At 40.0% G+C, this 16,663-nt stretch overlaps 1 protein-coding gene across 1 annotated transcript; it reads right to left on the reverse strand.

Annotated features, from left to right (window-relative positions):
- Nucleotides 1–391: 391 nt before the first annotated feature.
- LOC116356146 (zinc finger protein OZF-like) lies at nt 392–10,909 on the reverse strand. The gene is made up of 2 exons (XM_031800094.1): nt 10,268–10,909; nt 392–1,896 (listed from the first exon to the last, which is right to left on the reverse strand). The coding sequence occupies exons 1-2, from the start codon at nt 10,659–10,661 to the stop codon at nt 809–811; spliced, it is 1,482 nt and encodes a 493-aa protein (XP_031655954.1). The 5' UTR covers nt 10,662–10,909; the 3' UTR covers nt 392–808.
- Nucleotides 10,910–16,663: the final 5,754 nt, after the last annotated feature.

A 16,663-nucleotide genomic window follows, 5' to 3' on the forward strand; every position in this document is an offset into this window, starting at 1 on the left:
TGGCGCCTACTGGCTGTCAACAATTAAAAACAAGAAAAAACACTTCTAAATAACAATATAAAATAATATATTTTCTCCTTTTTCTTTCTATAGAATCCTAAAACTCACTAGCTTCTAGAACTAGCTCCTTAATATCCGTAGTAACTTTCCCCCTCACTGCGGATCTTCTTTCTCTTTTCAGGGTTCACTCGATAGGCATGTTATAGGATCGGGGGCCCAGTCCCCAATGTCATGCTCTAGTACATTTGGGTTGGCACATCTGAGAATTATCCCTGATATTCTAAAAACAGTGCAACAATGTCAATATAATTGTACCCAAAATAGTCAGTTAAATAATTATGATTACTAACTGTTACAAGAAATGTAAATATATCAAAACCAAATGTACTACCCCTTTGTTAATATGTATTGGCAATAATTCACTTAATGGTGAGGCATGGAATAATAAAATATGTATCTTTTGTCAGGCTGAATGTTTGAAATATGGGGTGATTGGAGACATGCTTCTTCAGTAGTGGAATAAAGACAATTAGCATTTGAATGTGTCAAGAAATACTGGAGTGATGTCAGATTGTTAATAAAATTGATGACAGACTAATTTATCATACTGCGTCCATGTGTATAGGCTGCAAGTACATTGAAATTAAGTCGTTTTCAAGTAATTAAAAAAACCCACAGAAAATACATATTTTTAACTTTCAAGTAAAACCGAACGAATTTTGGACTTCGGCCATAGTCTTCTTTTTAATGTCTTTTCAATTGCATTTTGCTAGGTGGGATATTTCATTGATTTCAAGAAACAATTGCTTCATGTATGTATTTTCTGATGTTTGATCAGAAGTCTTTTATCTGAGAATTTCTTGTCACATTTATGACAGCTACAAAGTTTCCCCCCTGCGTGTGTTCTCTGGTGTATAGTCAGATACCCAGATGTACTAAAACTCTTCCCACATTGACCACAGCTATAAGGTTTCTCTCCTGTGTGTGTTCTCTGGTGCACTGTCAGATGGCCAGATTGAACAAAACTCTTCCCACATTGACCACAGCTATAAGGTTTCTCTCCTGTGTGTGTTCTCTGGTGCACTGTCAGATCACTAGATTGACTAAAACTCTTCCCACATTGACTACAGCTAAAAGGTTTCTCTCCTGTGTGTGTTCGGTGGTGTACAATTAGATGGCTAGATGTACCAAAACTCTTCCCACATTGATGACAGCTAAATGGTTTCTCTCCTGTGTGTGTTCTCTGGTGTACAATTAGATGGCTAGATGTCGTACAACTTTTCCCACATTGATAACAGATATAAGGTTTCTCTCCTGTGTGTATTCTCTGGTGCACAATCAGGCTTTCTGGTTGAGTAAAACTCTTCCCACATTGACTACAGCTATAAGATTTCTTTCCTGTGTGTATTCTCTGGTGCACCATCAAGGAGTTTGACACAGTAAATTTCTTCCCACATTGATCACAGCTAAAAGGTTTCTCTCCTGTGTGTGTTCTCTGGTGTACAATTAGATGGCTAGATGTAGTACAACTTTTCCCACATTGATAACAGCTATAGGATTTATCTCGTGTGTGTGTTTTCTGGTGTGATTTCAGGCTGCTTGAATCAGTAAATCTCTTCCCACATTGATCACAGCCATAAGATTTCTCTCCAGTGTGAATTCTTTGATGTAGTTTAAGGTCTCCTGAAGAGTTGAATCTCTTCCCACAGTCAGAGCAGCAATGACATTTCTTCCCGGTGGGTCTCTGTTGGTGTTTCTTGAGGTGTTCTGATTTGGAGAGACTCTGATCTGCCTTGTCAGCTTCATGAGGTTGTTGAGACTCCCCAGAGGACCCACAATAGTCACGTCTCTCTTCTGTAGACTCCCCAGAGGACCCGAGATAATCAAGTCTCTCTCCTGTGTGAACAACAAAGTCAAACAGATGGTTAGAAGCCCACACAAAAAAAATCCACTGTTTATTTGAGGTAAAAGGTGATGCCCAGAGTATACCCATGAAGTTGTACAACAATTGACGTCTGTTAAATTATTTGACAATCAGTCAAGTTAGCAACAAGTCATTTTGTCTTGTTTTCACATGAGTGGTAACTAGAATTAAGTTAGTAAAGTTGTTGACATCCTAAGCAGTGCGCCAGATGACTTTTGGTCTCCAATATTGGCCCCTTTCTGTTTGATAAAATTGCGGCACGAGGGCGATGCGCACACAATTTGATTGCAGAAACGCCTCCCTGTTAATGAGCAAAATTGGTGAGCGAAGATTTTAGTTTTCACAATGTCTCAGGAGTGCTACTCAAGGAAACTCACATTAAGATCTGTGCCTATTCACTAATTCACCACCATGGGGGAAAACTCAGGGGAGTTCTCATAGGCTGACAGCAAAAAATAGCCTCCATTTGCAGGTTGCTTATGAGTGCATTTCACATTACTGTTGGATTATAATGATGCTCACTTGAATGGCTTGCTGAATATAATGTTTATGTTATTGTTGCAAATCAACTGGGGTACGGGGCAGTATTGGGTAGCTTGGATGAAAAACGTGCCCAAATTAAGCTGCCTGCTACTCAGCCGTAAAAGCTAGAATATGCATATAATTAGTACATTTTGATAGAAAACTCTCTGAAGTTTCTAAAACTGTTTGAATGATGTCTGTGAGTATAACAGAACTCATATGGCAGGCAAAAACCTGAGAAAAAATCCAACCCGGAAGTGGGAAATCTGAGGTTTGAAGTTTTTCAACTCAGCCCCTATTGAAGATACCGTGGGATATTAGTTATGTTTCACATCCCAAGGCTTCCACTAGAAGTCAACAGGATTTAGAAACAGTTTTGAGGATTCTACGGTAAAGGAGGTGCTCATAAGGGCTCTTTGAGTGAGTGGTCTGGCAGAGTGCCACAGCCTCGGTCTGGCGCGCTCACGTGAAAGGTAGCTACGTTCCACTTAATTTGTACAGACTGTAAACTCAGATTTTTTAAATATAAATATTAACTTTATCAAACAAAACATACATGTATTGTGTAACATGAAGTCCTATGAGTGTCATCTGATGAAGATCAAAGGTAGGGATTAATTTTGTCTCTATTTCTGCTTTTTGTGATTCCTCTCTTTGGCTGGAAAAATGGCTGTGTTTTTCTGTGGCTTGGTGGACACCTAACAATTGTTCGTGGTGCTTTCGCTGTAAATCCGTTTTGAAATCAGACACTGTGGCTGGATTAATGATAATTTTATCTTTAAAATGGTGTAAAATACTAGTATGCTTGAGGAATTGTAATTATGAGATTTGGTTGTTTTGAATTTGGTGCCCTGCACTTTCACTGGCTGTTGCGGGGGGGGGGGGGGGGGGGGGGGGGGGGTTTCGCTAGGGGAACGGGGTTCCCAGTCCTTGACAGGTTTTAATACTTAAAAAAACACATAAAATGCTATTTGGCTAGCTTTGCCATCAGCCTGACAATGAGTGTTTGTCCACTAAGTGTTAGCCAAATTGGACACATAACTTCACCTAATAACAACACAGACCTACTGTAGGAACCATAACTTCAACTAACAACAACATAGACCTACTGTAGGACCCATAACAACAACATAGACCTACTGTAGAACCCATGACTTCACCTCACATTAACAAAGACCTACTGTAGGACCCACAACTTCACCTAACATAAACCTATTGAAGGACCCCATAACTTCACCTAACAATAACATATACCTACTGTAGGGCCCATAACTTCACCTAACAACAAAATAGACCTACTATAGAACCCATAACTTTACCTAACAATAACATAGACCTACTGTAGAACCATAACTTCACCCAACAATAACATAGATCTACTGTAGGAGCCATAACTTCACCTAACAAGAAAAACCTACTGTAGTACCCATGACTTCATCTAACAACATAAACCTACTGTAGGACCCCATAAGTTCAAATAACAACATAAACCTACTGTAGGACCCCATAAGTTCAAATAACAACAACAGAACTACTGTAGAACCCCATAACCTCACCTAACAACATAGACCTACTGTAGGACCCATAACTTCACCTAACAACAACATAGACCTACTTTAGGACCCATAACTTCACCTAACAACAACAGACATACTGTAGGACCCATAACTTCACCTAACAACAACATAGACCTACTTTAGGACCCATAACTTCACCTAACAACAACAGACATACTGTAGGACCCATAACTTAAACTAACAATAACATAGACCTACTGTAGAACCCACAACTTCACCTCACAACATAGACCTAATGTAGAACCCATAAATTAACCTAACAACAACATAGACCTACTGTAGGACCCAGGACTTCACCTCACAATAGCAAAGACCTACTGTAGGACCCATAATTTCACCTAACAGCAAAAACCTACTGTAGGACCCCATAACTTCACATAAAATAAACATACTGTAGGACCCCATAACTTCACCTAACAATAACATATACCTCCTGTACGACTCATAATTTCAACTAACAATAACATAGACCTACTGTAGGACCCATAACTTCACCTAACAACATAGACCGGCTGTAGAACCCCCACTTCACCTAACAACAACATAGACCTAGGTATATGTTGTTAGGTGAAGTTATGGGGTCCTACAGTAGGTCTATGTTGTTGTTAGGTTAAGTCATGGGTTCTACAGTAGGTCTATGTTATTGTTAGGTGGAGTTATGGGTTCTACAGTAGGTCTTTGTTGTTGTTAGACCTAATGAAGAACCCATAACTTAACCTAACAACATAAACCTACTGTAGGACCCCATAACTCCACCTAACAACAAAAACCTATTGTACTTTACCTGACAATAACATAGACCTACTGTAGGGCCCATAACTTCACCTAACAATAACATAGACCAACTGTAGAACCCATAACTTCACCTAACAATAACATAGATCGACTGTAGGACCCATAACGTCACCTAACAATAACATAGACTTACTGTAGGAGCCATAATTTCACCTAACAAAAAAAACCTACTGTAGAAACCATAACTTTACTTGACAATAACATAGACCTACTGTAGGGCCCATAACTTCAACTAAGAACAACATAGACCTACTGTAGGACCCATAACTTCACCGAACAACAAATAGACCTACTGTAGGACCCCATAACTTTACCTAACAATAACATAGACCTACTGTAGAACCCATAAATTCACCTAACAATAACATAGATCTACTGTAGGACTCATAGCTTTAACTAACAACAACATAGACCTTCTGTAGGAGCCATAACTTCACCTAACAACAACAAAGAACAACTGTAGGACCCATAACGTCACCTGACAACAACATAGACCTACTGTAGGAGCCATAACTTCACCTAACAATAACTGTGGAAGGACCACCAGAAGGCAGGCTGGGCTCACGGATAGTAGCCCAACAAGGCATGGGAGACAAGGTAACCAGAGGCAATTAAGCACAGCTGACGGTACTAATGACATATTCTCCTTCCCCTATAAGAGAGAGAATGGAACCAGCAGAGAGAAGAGGGGAAAACTATCTGTGGAAGATGGCCACCGAGACAGAGGAGCTATCCAGGAAGAACCACTAAGACGGTGACAATCCCGTGACTTTTGTTGTAGTTTAAAGATAATCCTATTGTGTTCCTGTTTCATCTGGAGAAGAAGATGTATGTTTTTCCTTGGAAGATTTTCATTGATTATGTTGGAGTGTTTGTGTTGACCAAATGCCCTCAATAGAGAACTGTGTTCAATCAAGAAAACCTACTCCGGACTCGTTTATTCCACCTTCCCGCTTTAGAATTACTTTGTCCGCTCACATAACATAGAGCTAATATAGGACCCAGAACTTCACCTAACAACAACATAGACCTACTGTAGAACCCCATAACTTCACCTAACAACATAGACCTACTGTAGAACCCATAACTTCACCTAACAACATATACCTAATTTGGACCCATAACTCCACCTAACAAAAACATAGACCTAATTTGGGCCCATAACTTTACCTAACAATAACATAGATCGACTGTAGGACTCATAGCTTCAACTAACAACAACATAGACCTAATGTAGGACCCATAACTTCACCTAACATAGACCTACTGTAGGACCCATAACTTTACCTAACAACAACATAGATCGACTGTAGGAGCCATAACTTCACCCAACAATAACATAGATCTACTGTAGGAGCCATAACTTAACCTAACAACAAAAACCTACTGTAGACAACATAACTTCACCTAACAATAACATAGACCTACTGTAGGACCCATAACAATAACATAGACCTACTGTAGGACCCATGACTTCACCTCACAATAACAAAGACCTACTGTAGGACCCACAACTTAATCTAACAACATAGACCTACTGTAGGACCCATAACTTCACCTAACAACAACATAGACCTACTGTATAACCAATAACTTTACCTAACAATAACATAGATCTACTGTAGGAGCCATAACTTCACCTAACAACAACATAGACCTACTGTAGGACCAATAACTTAACCTAACAACAACATAGACCTACTGTAGAACCCATGACTTCACCTAACAATAACATAGATCGACTGTAGGACTCATAGCTTCAACTAACAACATAGACCTACTGTAGGAGCCATAACTTCACCTAACGACAACATAGCACAACTGTAGGACCCATAACGTCACCTAACAACAACACAGACCTACTGTAGGAGCCATAGTTTCACCTAACAATAACATAGAGCTAATATAGGACCCATAACTTCACCTAACAACAATATAGCACAACTGTAGGACCCATAACTTCACCTAACATAGACCTACTGTAGGACTCCATAACTTCACCTAACATAGACCTACTGTAGGACCCCATAACTTCACCTAACAACATAAACCTACTGTAGGACACCATAACTTCACCTAACAACATAAAACTATTGTAGGACCCATAACGTCACCTAACAACAACAACACAGACCTACTGTAGGACCCATAACTTCACCTAACAATAACATAGACCTACTGTAGGAGCCATAACATCATCTAACAAACACATATACCTACTGTAGGAATCAAAACTTCAACTAAGAACAACATAGACCTACTGTAGGACCCATAACGTCAGCTAACAACAACATAGACCTACTGTTGGACCCATAACAATAACATAGACCTACTGTAGGACCCATGACTTCACCTCACAATAACATAGACCTAATGTAGGACCCACAACTTCATCTAACAACATAAACCTACTGTAGGACCCCATAAGTTCAAATAACAACATAAACCTAGTGTAGGACCCCATAACTTCACCTAACAATAACATAGACCTACTGTAGGGCCCCATAACGTCACCTAACAATTACATAGATCGACTGTAGGACTCATAGCTTCAACTAACAACAACATAGACCTACTGTAGGACCCATAACTTCACCTAACAACATAGACCTACTGTAGGACACATAACTTCACTGAACAACAACATAGACCTACTGTAGTACCCATAACTTCACCTAACAACATAGACCTACTGTAGGACCCCATAACTTAACCTAACAACAACATAGACCTACTGTATAAACCATAACTTTACCTAACAATAACATAGACCTACTGTAGAACCCATAACTTCACCTAACAACAACATAGACCTACTGTAGGACCCCATAACTTCACCTAACAATAACCTAGATTGACTGTAGGACTCATAGCTTCAACTAACAACAACATAGACCTACTGTAGGAGCCATAACTTAACCTAACAACAACATAGACCTACTGTAGGACACATAACTTCACCGAACAACAACATAGACCTACTGTAGTACCCATAACTTCACCTAACAACATAGACCTACTGTAGAACCCATAACTTCACCTAACAACAACATAGACCTACTGTAGGACCCCATAACTTCACCTAACAATAACCTAGATTGACTGTAGGACTCATAGCTTCAACTAACAACAACATAGACCTACTGTAGGAGCCATAACTTAACCTAACAACAACATAGACCTACTGTAGAAACCATAACTTCACCAAACAACAACAAAATAGACCTACTGTAGAACCCCCCACTTCACCTAACAACATAGACCTAGGTATATGTTGTTAGGTGAAGTTATGGGGTCCTACAGTAGGTCTATGTTGTTGTTAGGTGAAGTTATGGGTTCTACAGTAGGTCTATGTTATTATTAGGTGGAGTTATGGGTCCTACAGTAGGTCTATGTTGTCGTTAGACCTTATGTAGAACCCATAACTTCACCTAATAACAACATAGACCTACTTTAGGACCCATTCACCTAACAATAACATTGACCTACTGTAAAACCCACAACTTCACCTCACAACATAGACCTACAGTAGGACCCATAACTTCACCTAACAACAGCATAGACCTAGTGTAGGACCACACAACTTCACCTAACAACATAGACCTACTGTAGGACCCATAACTTCACTTAACAATAACATAGACCTACTGTAGAACCCACCCACCAACTATAAACATACATTTTTTAGGGATGTTGGAACCAACGTGGAGCATGGCATAACTGTATTTACCAGAGTAATGAATGAAGAACAACTTTGGTTGTTGTTGCATGTCGTGATGTTTGTCATGCGACTGGCATTCAGAAAATGATTTCCTGGATCAGCTGATGATAGTTGGAACATGTGACTAACTAAATATTTACAGTATTAAGAATGTCTAATTATTGAAGAACGACGTTAATGACGGTATCCATGTGGGTGTTGTCAATAAAGTTAAGGTGACTCTCGGTTTGAACCATTGGATTTAGCAAACTCTGAAATGTAGGATTTCTGTGCCCATGAAGACTGTTTTCCCAGCGTAACATAAAGAGACACTAAATGTTACGTAGGTAGAGTGCATTTAAGAGATCTGAATACAAGAAAACTGTCCGACAGCAAGATCCAGTATTTAAGTTAATCATATGACAAACGTAACGTTATGACTATAACTGTTCCCTGAAGGAGGGAAACTAAGTGCAACATACTATTAAATACGCTGGTGATGAGCGTGAGGCTCGGTTTTATTCCTTCAATTCAATACTGCTCTTCACCAAACCAGGAAGGGTTGTAAATCTTGTTTCCCTCCTTCAGGGAACAGTAATTATAGTCATAAAGTCACGCTCCCTTTCAGTCGGTCAACTTCGGTACAACATAGTATTGGGAAATACAATCACTCCCCATGCTGACCCAAACGGATACTAAATGAAGTGGCCTATGGCAGACCACCCAGACCTGATCCCGCAAGATACGTCAGTTTTGTCAATTTATTCATTGTCTTTTGTTTGAAACACTCCTGTCAATGTTGAGGAAGGACGCACACCTGATTACCCATATAGAAGTAGGACTAGTCTACCTGTCCTGCGCACAAATGTAGGCCTATAAATGTGCCCCGACCAGAAACCAAAACATACGTTTGTAGCTCCAACCCTCCAAACTGTAAATAAATAAATAAAATGTATAGCCTTGAAATCTTGCTCAAAACTATATTTTGACCTTATGGATGGCCAGTCCTTGTATTCATAGTGTAGTGAATTCAGGGGGTAGCCCTGAGCTGAACTCAAACCTGGGTCCAGTGACTGTCAAGCCAACACCTTATAACTGTTACGCCAAGATGTCTGAACTTCTTGATGAGGTCGCTAGGTTTTGGGTTATGGTTGCTACAATAGCTACACTTCTCATTCCCCTGGGGCGGCAGGGTAGCCTAGTGGTTAGAGCGTTGGACTACTAACCGGAAGGTTGCAAGTTCAAACCCCCGAGCTGACATGGTACAAATCTGTCATTCTGCCCCTGAACAGGCAGTTAACCCACTGTTCCTAGGCCGTCATTGAAAATAAGAATTTGTTCTTAACTGACTTGCCTAGTTAAATAAAGGTAAAAAAAAAAAAACAAGTCTATTCCACCACTGTTTTGGTAAAAAGATGATGATGGGGTTGGAGAAATGTTACTCTCAAATTCATAGACAGACCTATGGATGCAAGGCCTGACTATCCATGATATCAATATTATAGATTTAACCATGTTTCTAAACATTGGAGTAAAAAAAAGCTTAAAAGCTTATTTGGGGTTCTGATGGGGTACAACAGGTGAACTAAGCTCATGAGGCATGTGTTATATTCTTCAAGAATCAATGGCTAGAAATAAATAATTTAAAAGTCCAAATATGGATGTAACAATTGCAGATTTCCGCTTTAACGCCACACATCAGTTCAACAACTGCAGAGTTTGTGCCTCTGAATTTAAGACTGTACTTACTAGTATTAACCAGGCCCCGGTTTCCAAAAACCACCTTATGGTTAAATTCATCGTTAGAACCACTGGCCTTAAGCTGCCTTTGGGAAACCGGGCCCAGATATCCAGTTTCCTCCTCCTCCTTTATGGATGTGAAGGTCATCTCCCCATCCTCCTCTTTCACTCCATAAACTGCATCCTCCTCTTTCTCGGACTCTTCTTTTACTGTAACATCCTCCTCCTCCTCTTTCACTCTGAACGCATCTTCCTCTTCTTTCACTGAAACGTCTTTCTCTTCTTCTTCTTTCACTGTAACAGTCTCATCCTCTACTTGTTTTTGTTTTGTAACATCCGTTTCTTTCTCTGTCCAGCAGGCCTCATCTTCTTTAGCAGGAGGAGAGTAGCTTAGTAAGCTCATGGTCGGGGATGTTAGCTAGTTAGCATTAGCAACTAGACTAGTGCTAATTTAACCAGCTAGCTACTTACAACGTAAATATTACATTTAATGGGGTAGCTAGTTGTTTCCACATAACTATGTTTAAATCATAGTGGCAAATAACCACGAAATTGTCTAAAGAACTTGAATGTTCCGAATTTGTTGGCTAGCGAGCTACCAAGGTGGCTGCAGTTGTTGAAGAAGCGTTCCGTCCACTAGATTATACGTCACACTAAAAACATCGCCTGAAAGACACATATCACCATCTGCTGCCTGGAGGGAGTTAACGCAGTTGAGGAGGGAAAACTTTCTTTCTTCTTCATTGAATTATAATATTATAAAGCCGTTTCGGGAAACGCTATTTTCTCTCCATTAAATATGAATATTATATCAACACGTACAAAGAGCAACAAGTGTTGTTTGATTAGTTCAGATTTTTTATGAGAATTTAAAACAAACTTAACCTCTACTCCACATCTGTATTTCTGATTCAGTCAAATAACAAGATATCAAAATAAGCACCTAGTTATTGATACCCTTGATAAAGGTTAGCTAAAATTACTGTATGAAATAAATAAATAAACTTTACCCTCTACCAGGATATTTTAGTCCAAAACCTGTTTACCTCTATGCTAGGAGGCGGAAACTTGGCCATCAGTGGATCTTCCAGCAAGACACATCAACATCCACAAAGAAATTGTTATTTGGGAACAAAATCAACATTTTCAATGGCCATCTCAGTCTTCGGACTTGAAATCCATTGAAAACCTGTGGTTTGAATTGAAAAGACAAAATAAATCAAGGACCTGGAGAGATTTGGTCTAAGATCCCACCCAATGTCTTCTCCAATCTCATAAAACATTAGTGTCGTTATCCTCCCAGGGGGAGGGTGCTGGAGTATTGAAAACATGGGTGGCAATAATCCAGACCCCTAGCTTTTGAGAATTACATGTTAAACTATATATATTTCTCTGAGCAATTGTATTAGTATAAAATAATATAATTTCCCTTTATTTTGGTGTAATAATACATCATGTAGATGTATATAATCAACAGACTAGGTCTATACTGCTCCTACATGGTGTAACAATACATCATGTAGATGTATATAATGAACAGACTGGGTCTATACTGCTCCTACATGATGTAACAACACAGTGCATTTGGAAAGTATTCAAACCCCTTCACTTCTCCCACATTTTGTTACGTTACAGCCTTATTCTAAAATAAAATAAAATTTAAATACTCAATCTATACACAATACCACATAATGGCAAACCAAAAACACGTTTTTAGATTTTTTTGCTAATTTATTAAAGTTAACTAAAAAATCTACATAAGTATTCAGACCATTTACTACGTACTTTGTTGAAACAGCTTTGGCAGCGATTACATCCTCGAATCTTCTGGAGTATGACCCTACAAGCTTGGCACAGCTGTATTTGGGGAGTTTCTCCCATTGTTCAAGATTTGTCAGGTTGGATGGGGAGCGTCGCTGCACATCTATTTTCAGTTCTTCGATCAGGTTCAAGTCCAGGCTCTGGCTTGGTCACTCAAGGATATTCAAAGACTTGTCCCGTATCAACTCCTGCGTTATCTTGGCTGTGTGCTTGGTCGTTGTCCTGTTGGAAGGTGAGCTTTTGCCCCAGTCTGAGGTCCTGACCGCTCTGGAGCAGGTTTTCATCAAGGATCTCTCTGAATGTCAAGGATCTCTCTGAATGTCCTTGAGTGGCCAAGCCAGAGCCTGTTCATCTTTGCCTCGACCCTGACTAGTATCCCAGTCCCTGCCGCTGAAAATCATCCCCACAGCCTGATGCTGTGCCAGGTTTACACCAGATGTGACGCTTGGCATTCAGGCCAGAGTTCAATCTTGGATTCATCAGACCAGGGAATCTTGTTTTTCATGGTCAGAGTCCTTTAGGTGCCTTTTGGCAAACTCCAAGCAGGCTGTCATGTGCCTTTCACCTAGGAGTGGCTTCCGTCTGGCCACTCTACCATAAAGCCCTGATTGGTGGAGTGCTGCAGAGAGGGTTGTCCTGGAAGGTTCTCCCATCACAGAGGAACTCTAGAGCTCTGTCAGAGTGACCATTGGGTTTTTGGTGACCTCCCTGACCAATGCCCTTCTCCGCCGATTGCTCAGTTTGGCCGGGTGGCCAGCTCTGGGAAGAGTCTTGGTGGTTCCAAACTTCTTCCATTAAAGAATGATGGTGACCACTGTGTTCTTGGGGACCTTCAATGCTACAGAATTTTTTTGGTACCATTCCCCGATCTGTGCCTCGACACAATCCTATCTCGTAAATCTATGGACAATTTCTACGACCTCATTCCTTGGCGTATGCTCTGACGTGCATTGTCAACTGTAGGACCTTATATAGACAGGTATAATCATAAACAATATGATTTCATGTGGCACGAAACAAAAACACAAATTCTCAGTCAAAAATATAAGTCAGAATACAGCCTTTCTACTCTCTCATGTGGTTTCAAGTTCTCTGACGGAAAATGTCCTTCCATACAGAGAGAGAGCAGTGGCAGGGCTTTTTCGGTGTGTGTCTTCTTATGCACCTTCAGGCTCCTTAACCAGGTAAAGGAAAATCAACACTGGGAGCATTGGAAAGGCTTTTCTCCGGTGTGTATCCTCTCATGAGCTTGTAGATCCCATAACTGAATTAAACTCATTCCACAGTGGGAACAGTGCTAAGGCTTTTCTCCAGTGTGTATTCTCTCACGTTTTTTCAGGTTAACTAAAATGGTAAAAGTCTTTTCACAATGGGAACATTGGAAAAGCTTTTCTCCTGTGTGTATCCTCTCATGAGCTTTTAGGTACGCTAAATGAATAAAACTCTTTCCACACTGGGAACATTGGAAAGGCTTTTCTCCTGTGTGTATCCTCTCATGCTTTCTCAGGTTAGTTAACCCGGTGAAACTCTTTTCACATTGTCACGGCTGATTTCCTCCTCTTCGTCTCCTTTTCCTCCTCTTCGTCTCCTCTTCGTCTGGTGTAGCAGGGATCGGACCAAAATGCAGCGTGGTAAGTGTCCATAGTAGATTTTAATTAATAAACTGAAACAGTACAAAACAATAAACGAAATGTGAAAAAAACGAAACAGTACCGTGTGGTGAAACAAACACAGACACGGAAACAATCACCCACAAAGTACCCACAGAATATGGCTGCCTAAATATGGTTCCCAATCAGAGAGAACGATAGACAGCTGCCTCTAATTGAGAACCAGTCTAGGCAACCACAGACATACAATATACCTAGAAAGGAAACAGCCCTATAAACATACAAAACCCCTAGACAAGTCAAAAACACATACATCACCCATGTCACACCCTGACCTAACCAAAATAACAAGGAAAAAAAGGAATACTAAGGTCAGGGTGTGACACACACTGGGAATATTGGTAAGGCTTTTCTCCTGTGTGTATTCCCTCATGCTTTTTTAGGTGCCCTATCTGAGTAAAACTCTTTTCACACTGGGAACATAGGAAAGGCTTTTCTCCTGTGTGTATTCCCGCATGCTTTTTAAGGTTTCCTATCCTCGTAAAACTCTTTCCACACTCGGAACATTGGAAAGGCTTTTCTCCTGTGTGTGTCCTCACATGCTTTTTCAGGTTAGTTAACCTGGTAAAACTCTTTTCACACTGGGAACATTGGTAAGGCTTTTCTCCTGTGTGTGTCCTCACGTGCTTTTTCAGGTTAGTTAACCTGGTAAAACTCTTTTCACACTGGGAACATTGGTAAGGCTTTTCTCCTGTGTGTATTTTCTCATGCTTTTTTAGGTGCCTTATCTGAGTAAAACCCTTTTCACATTGTAAACATTGGAATGGCTTTTCTCCTGTGTGTATCCTCTCATGAGCTTTTAGGTCACCATCCTGAATAAAACTCATTCCACAGTGGGAACAGTGATAAGGCTTTTCTCCTGTGTGTATTCTCTCGTGCCTTTTCAGGTTAGCTAACACGGCGAAACTCTTTCCACACTGGGAACATTGGAAAGGCTTTTCTCCAGTGTGTGTCCTCTCATGGCTTTTTAGGTTCCCTAACCAGTGAAAAGTATTTTCACCTTTGGGAGCAGTGGTGTTGTCTCGCTGGTTTGTGCGTCTCTGGGCCTCATTTCCCTGAAGGACTCTTCCTGCTGTCATAGTGAGAGTCTGGTCTCTCTCCTGCCAAACACAAACAGTATCTAGTTAAACAGAGACCTAAATGAAACCTCCACATGATAAAACTGTCTTCCTATTTGGTTTAATCTAGACTAGATCCCTCAATAAAAGAGCAGAACTGGTCATCACAGAGTGGCTGTAGTGCTTTGTAGGCTGGGTAAATCCATTTGAATTCAATGCATTTTTGACAGTATCCCTTTTGATATTTTTTTTTTTACATGTTTGACTTTGGAAGAGGTAGTAAGAAAGTGACTTTTTGTAACTGAATGTAAAAACATTAATGAGATATACAGTACCAGTCAAAAGTTTGGACAAACCTACTCATTCAAGGGTTATTGGTATTTTTTTATTTTTTATTTCTACATTGTAGAATAATAGTGAAGACATGAAAACTATGAAAACACATATGGAATCATGTAGTAACCAAAAAAGTGGTAAACAACTCTAAATATATTTTAGATTATTCAGTAGCCACCCTTTGCCTTGATGGCAGCTTTGCACACTCATGGCATTCTCTAAACCAGCTTCACCTGGAATGCTTTTCCAACAGTCTTGAAGGAGTTCCCACATATGGCAGCTTTTCCTTCACTCTGCGGTCCAACTCATCCCAAACCATCTCAATTGGTTGAGGTCGGGTGATTGTGGAGGCCAGGTCATCTGATGCATCACTCCATCACTCTCCTTCTTGGTCAAATAGTCCTTACACAGCCAGGAGGTGTGTTTTGGGTCATTGTCCTGTTGAAAAACAATGCAAACCAGATGGGATGGCGTATCACTTCTGAATGCTGTGGTAGCCATGCTGGTAAGTGTGCCTTGAATTGTAAATAAATCACAGACAATTTCACCAGCAAAGCACCCCCACACCATCACACCTCCTCCTCCATACTTCACGGTGGGAACCACACATGTTGCGATCATCCATTCAGCTACTCTACATCTCACAAAGACACAGTGATTGGAACCAAACTCTCAAATTTTGACTCATCAGACCAGACAGATATCCACCAGTCTAATGTCCATTGTTTGTGTTTCTTGGCCCAAGCAAGTCTCATCTTATAATTGGTGTCTTTTAGTAGTGGTTTCTTTGTAGCAATTCGACCAAAAATGCCTGATTCACACAGTCTCCTCTGAACAGTTGATGTTGAGATGTGTCTGTTACTTGAACTCAGAATTTTTTGGGACATCTTTTACTGTACTACATTCCTAAAATATACAATATTGTATTTTTTACGTCATATATTTTCCCAGTCAACCCAAATGACTCGTTACATTTAGAATGCTTTGCAGGACAGGAAAATGGTCCAATTCACGTACTTATCAAGAGAACATCTCTGATCATCCCTACTGCCTCTGATCTGGCTGATTCACTAAACATAAATGCATCGTTTGTAAATTATGTCTGAGTGTCGAAGTGTACCCCTGGCTATCCGTAAATTGTAAAAACAAGAAAATGGTACCGTCTGGTTTGCTTAATATAAGGAATGTGAAATTATTTTAATTATATTTTAGAAATTACATTTAGTTTTGATACTCAAGTATATTTAAAACCAAATACCTTTTACTCAAATATTATTTTACTGGGTGACTTTCTATTAACTACTTGGCACCACACGTCCCGCTAGGGCACCTCCCCCCACTGCTCAACTGACACAGTAGCACACAGAACGCAAAAAATATTCTTAGAAATATTTAACCTCCACACATTAACAAGTCCAATAGCTCAAATGAAAGATAAACACCTTGTTCATCTAGCCACCAAGTCAGATTTCTAAAATGTTTTACGGCGAAAACATAGCACATATTTATGTCAAACCACC

This window comes from Oncorhynchus kisutch, linkage group LG21 (genome assembly GCF_002021735.2).
Source record: "Oncorhynchus kisutch isolate 150728-3 linkage group LG21, Okis_V2, whole genome shotgun sequence".
NCBI classification, from domain to species: domain Eukaryota; kingdom Metazoa; phylum Chordata; class Actinopteri; order Salmoniformes; family Salmonidae; genus Oncorhynchus; species Oncorhynchus kisutch.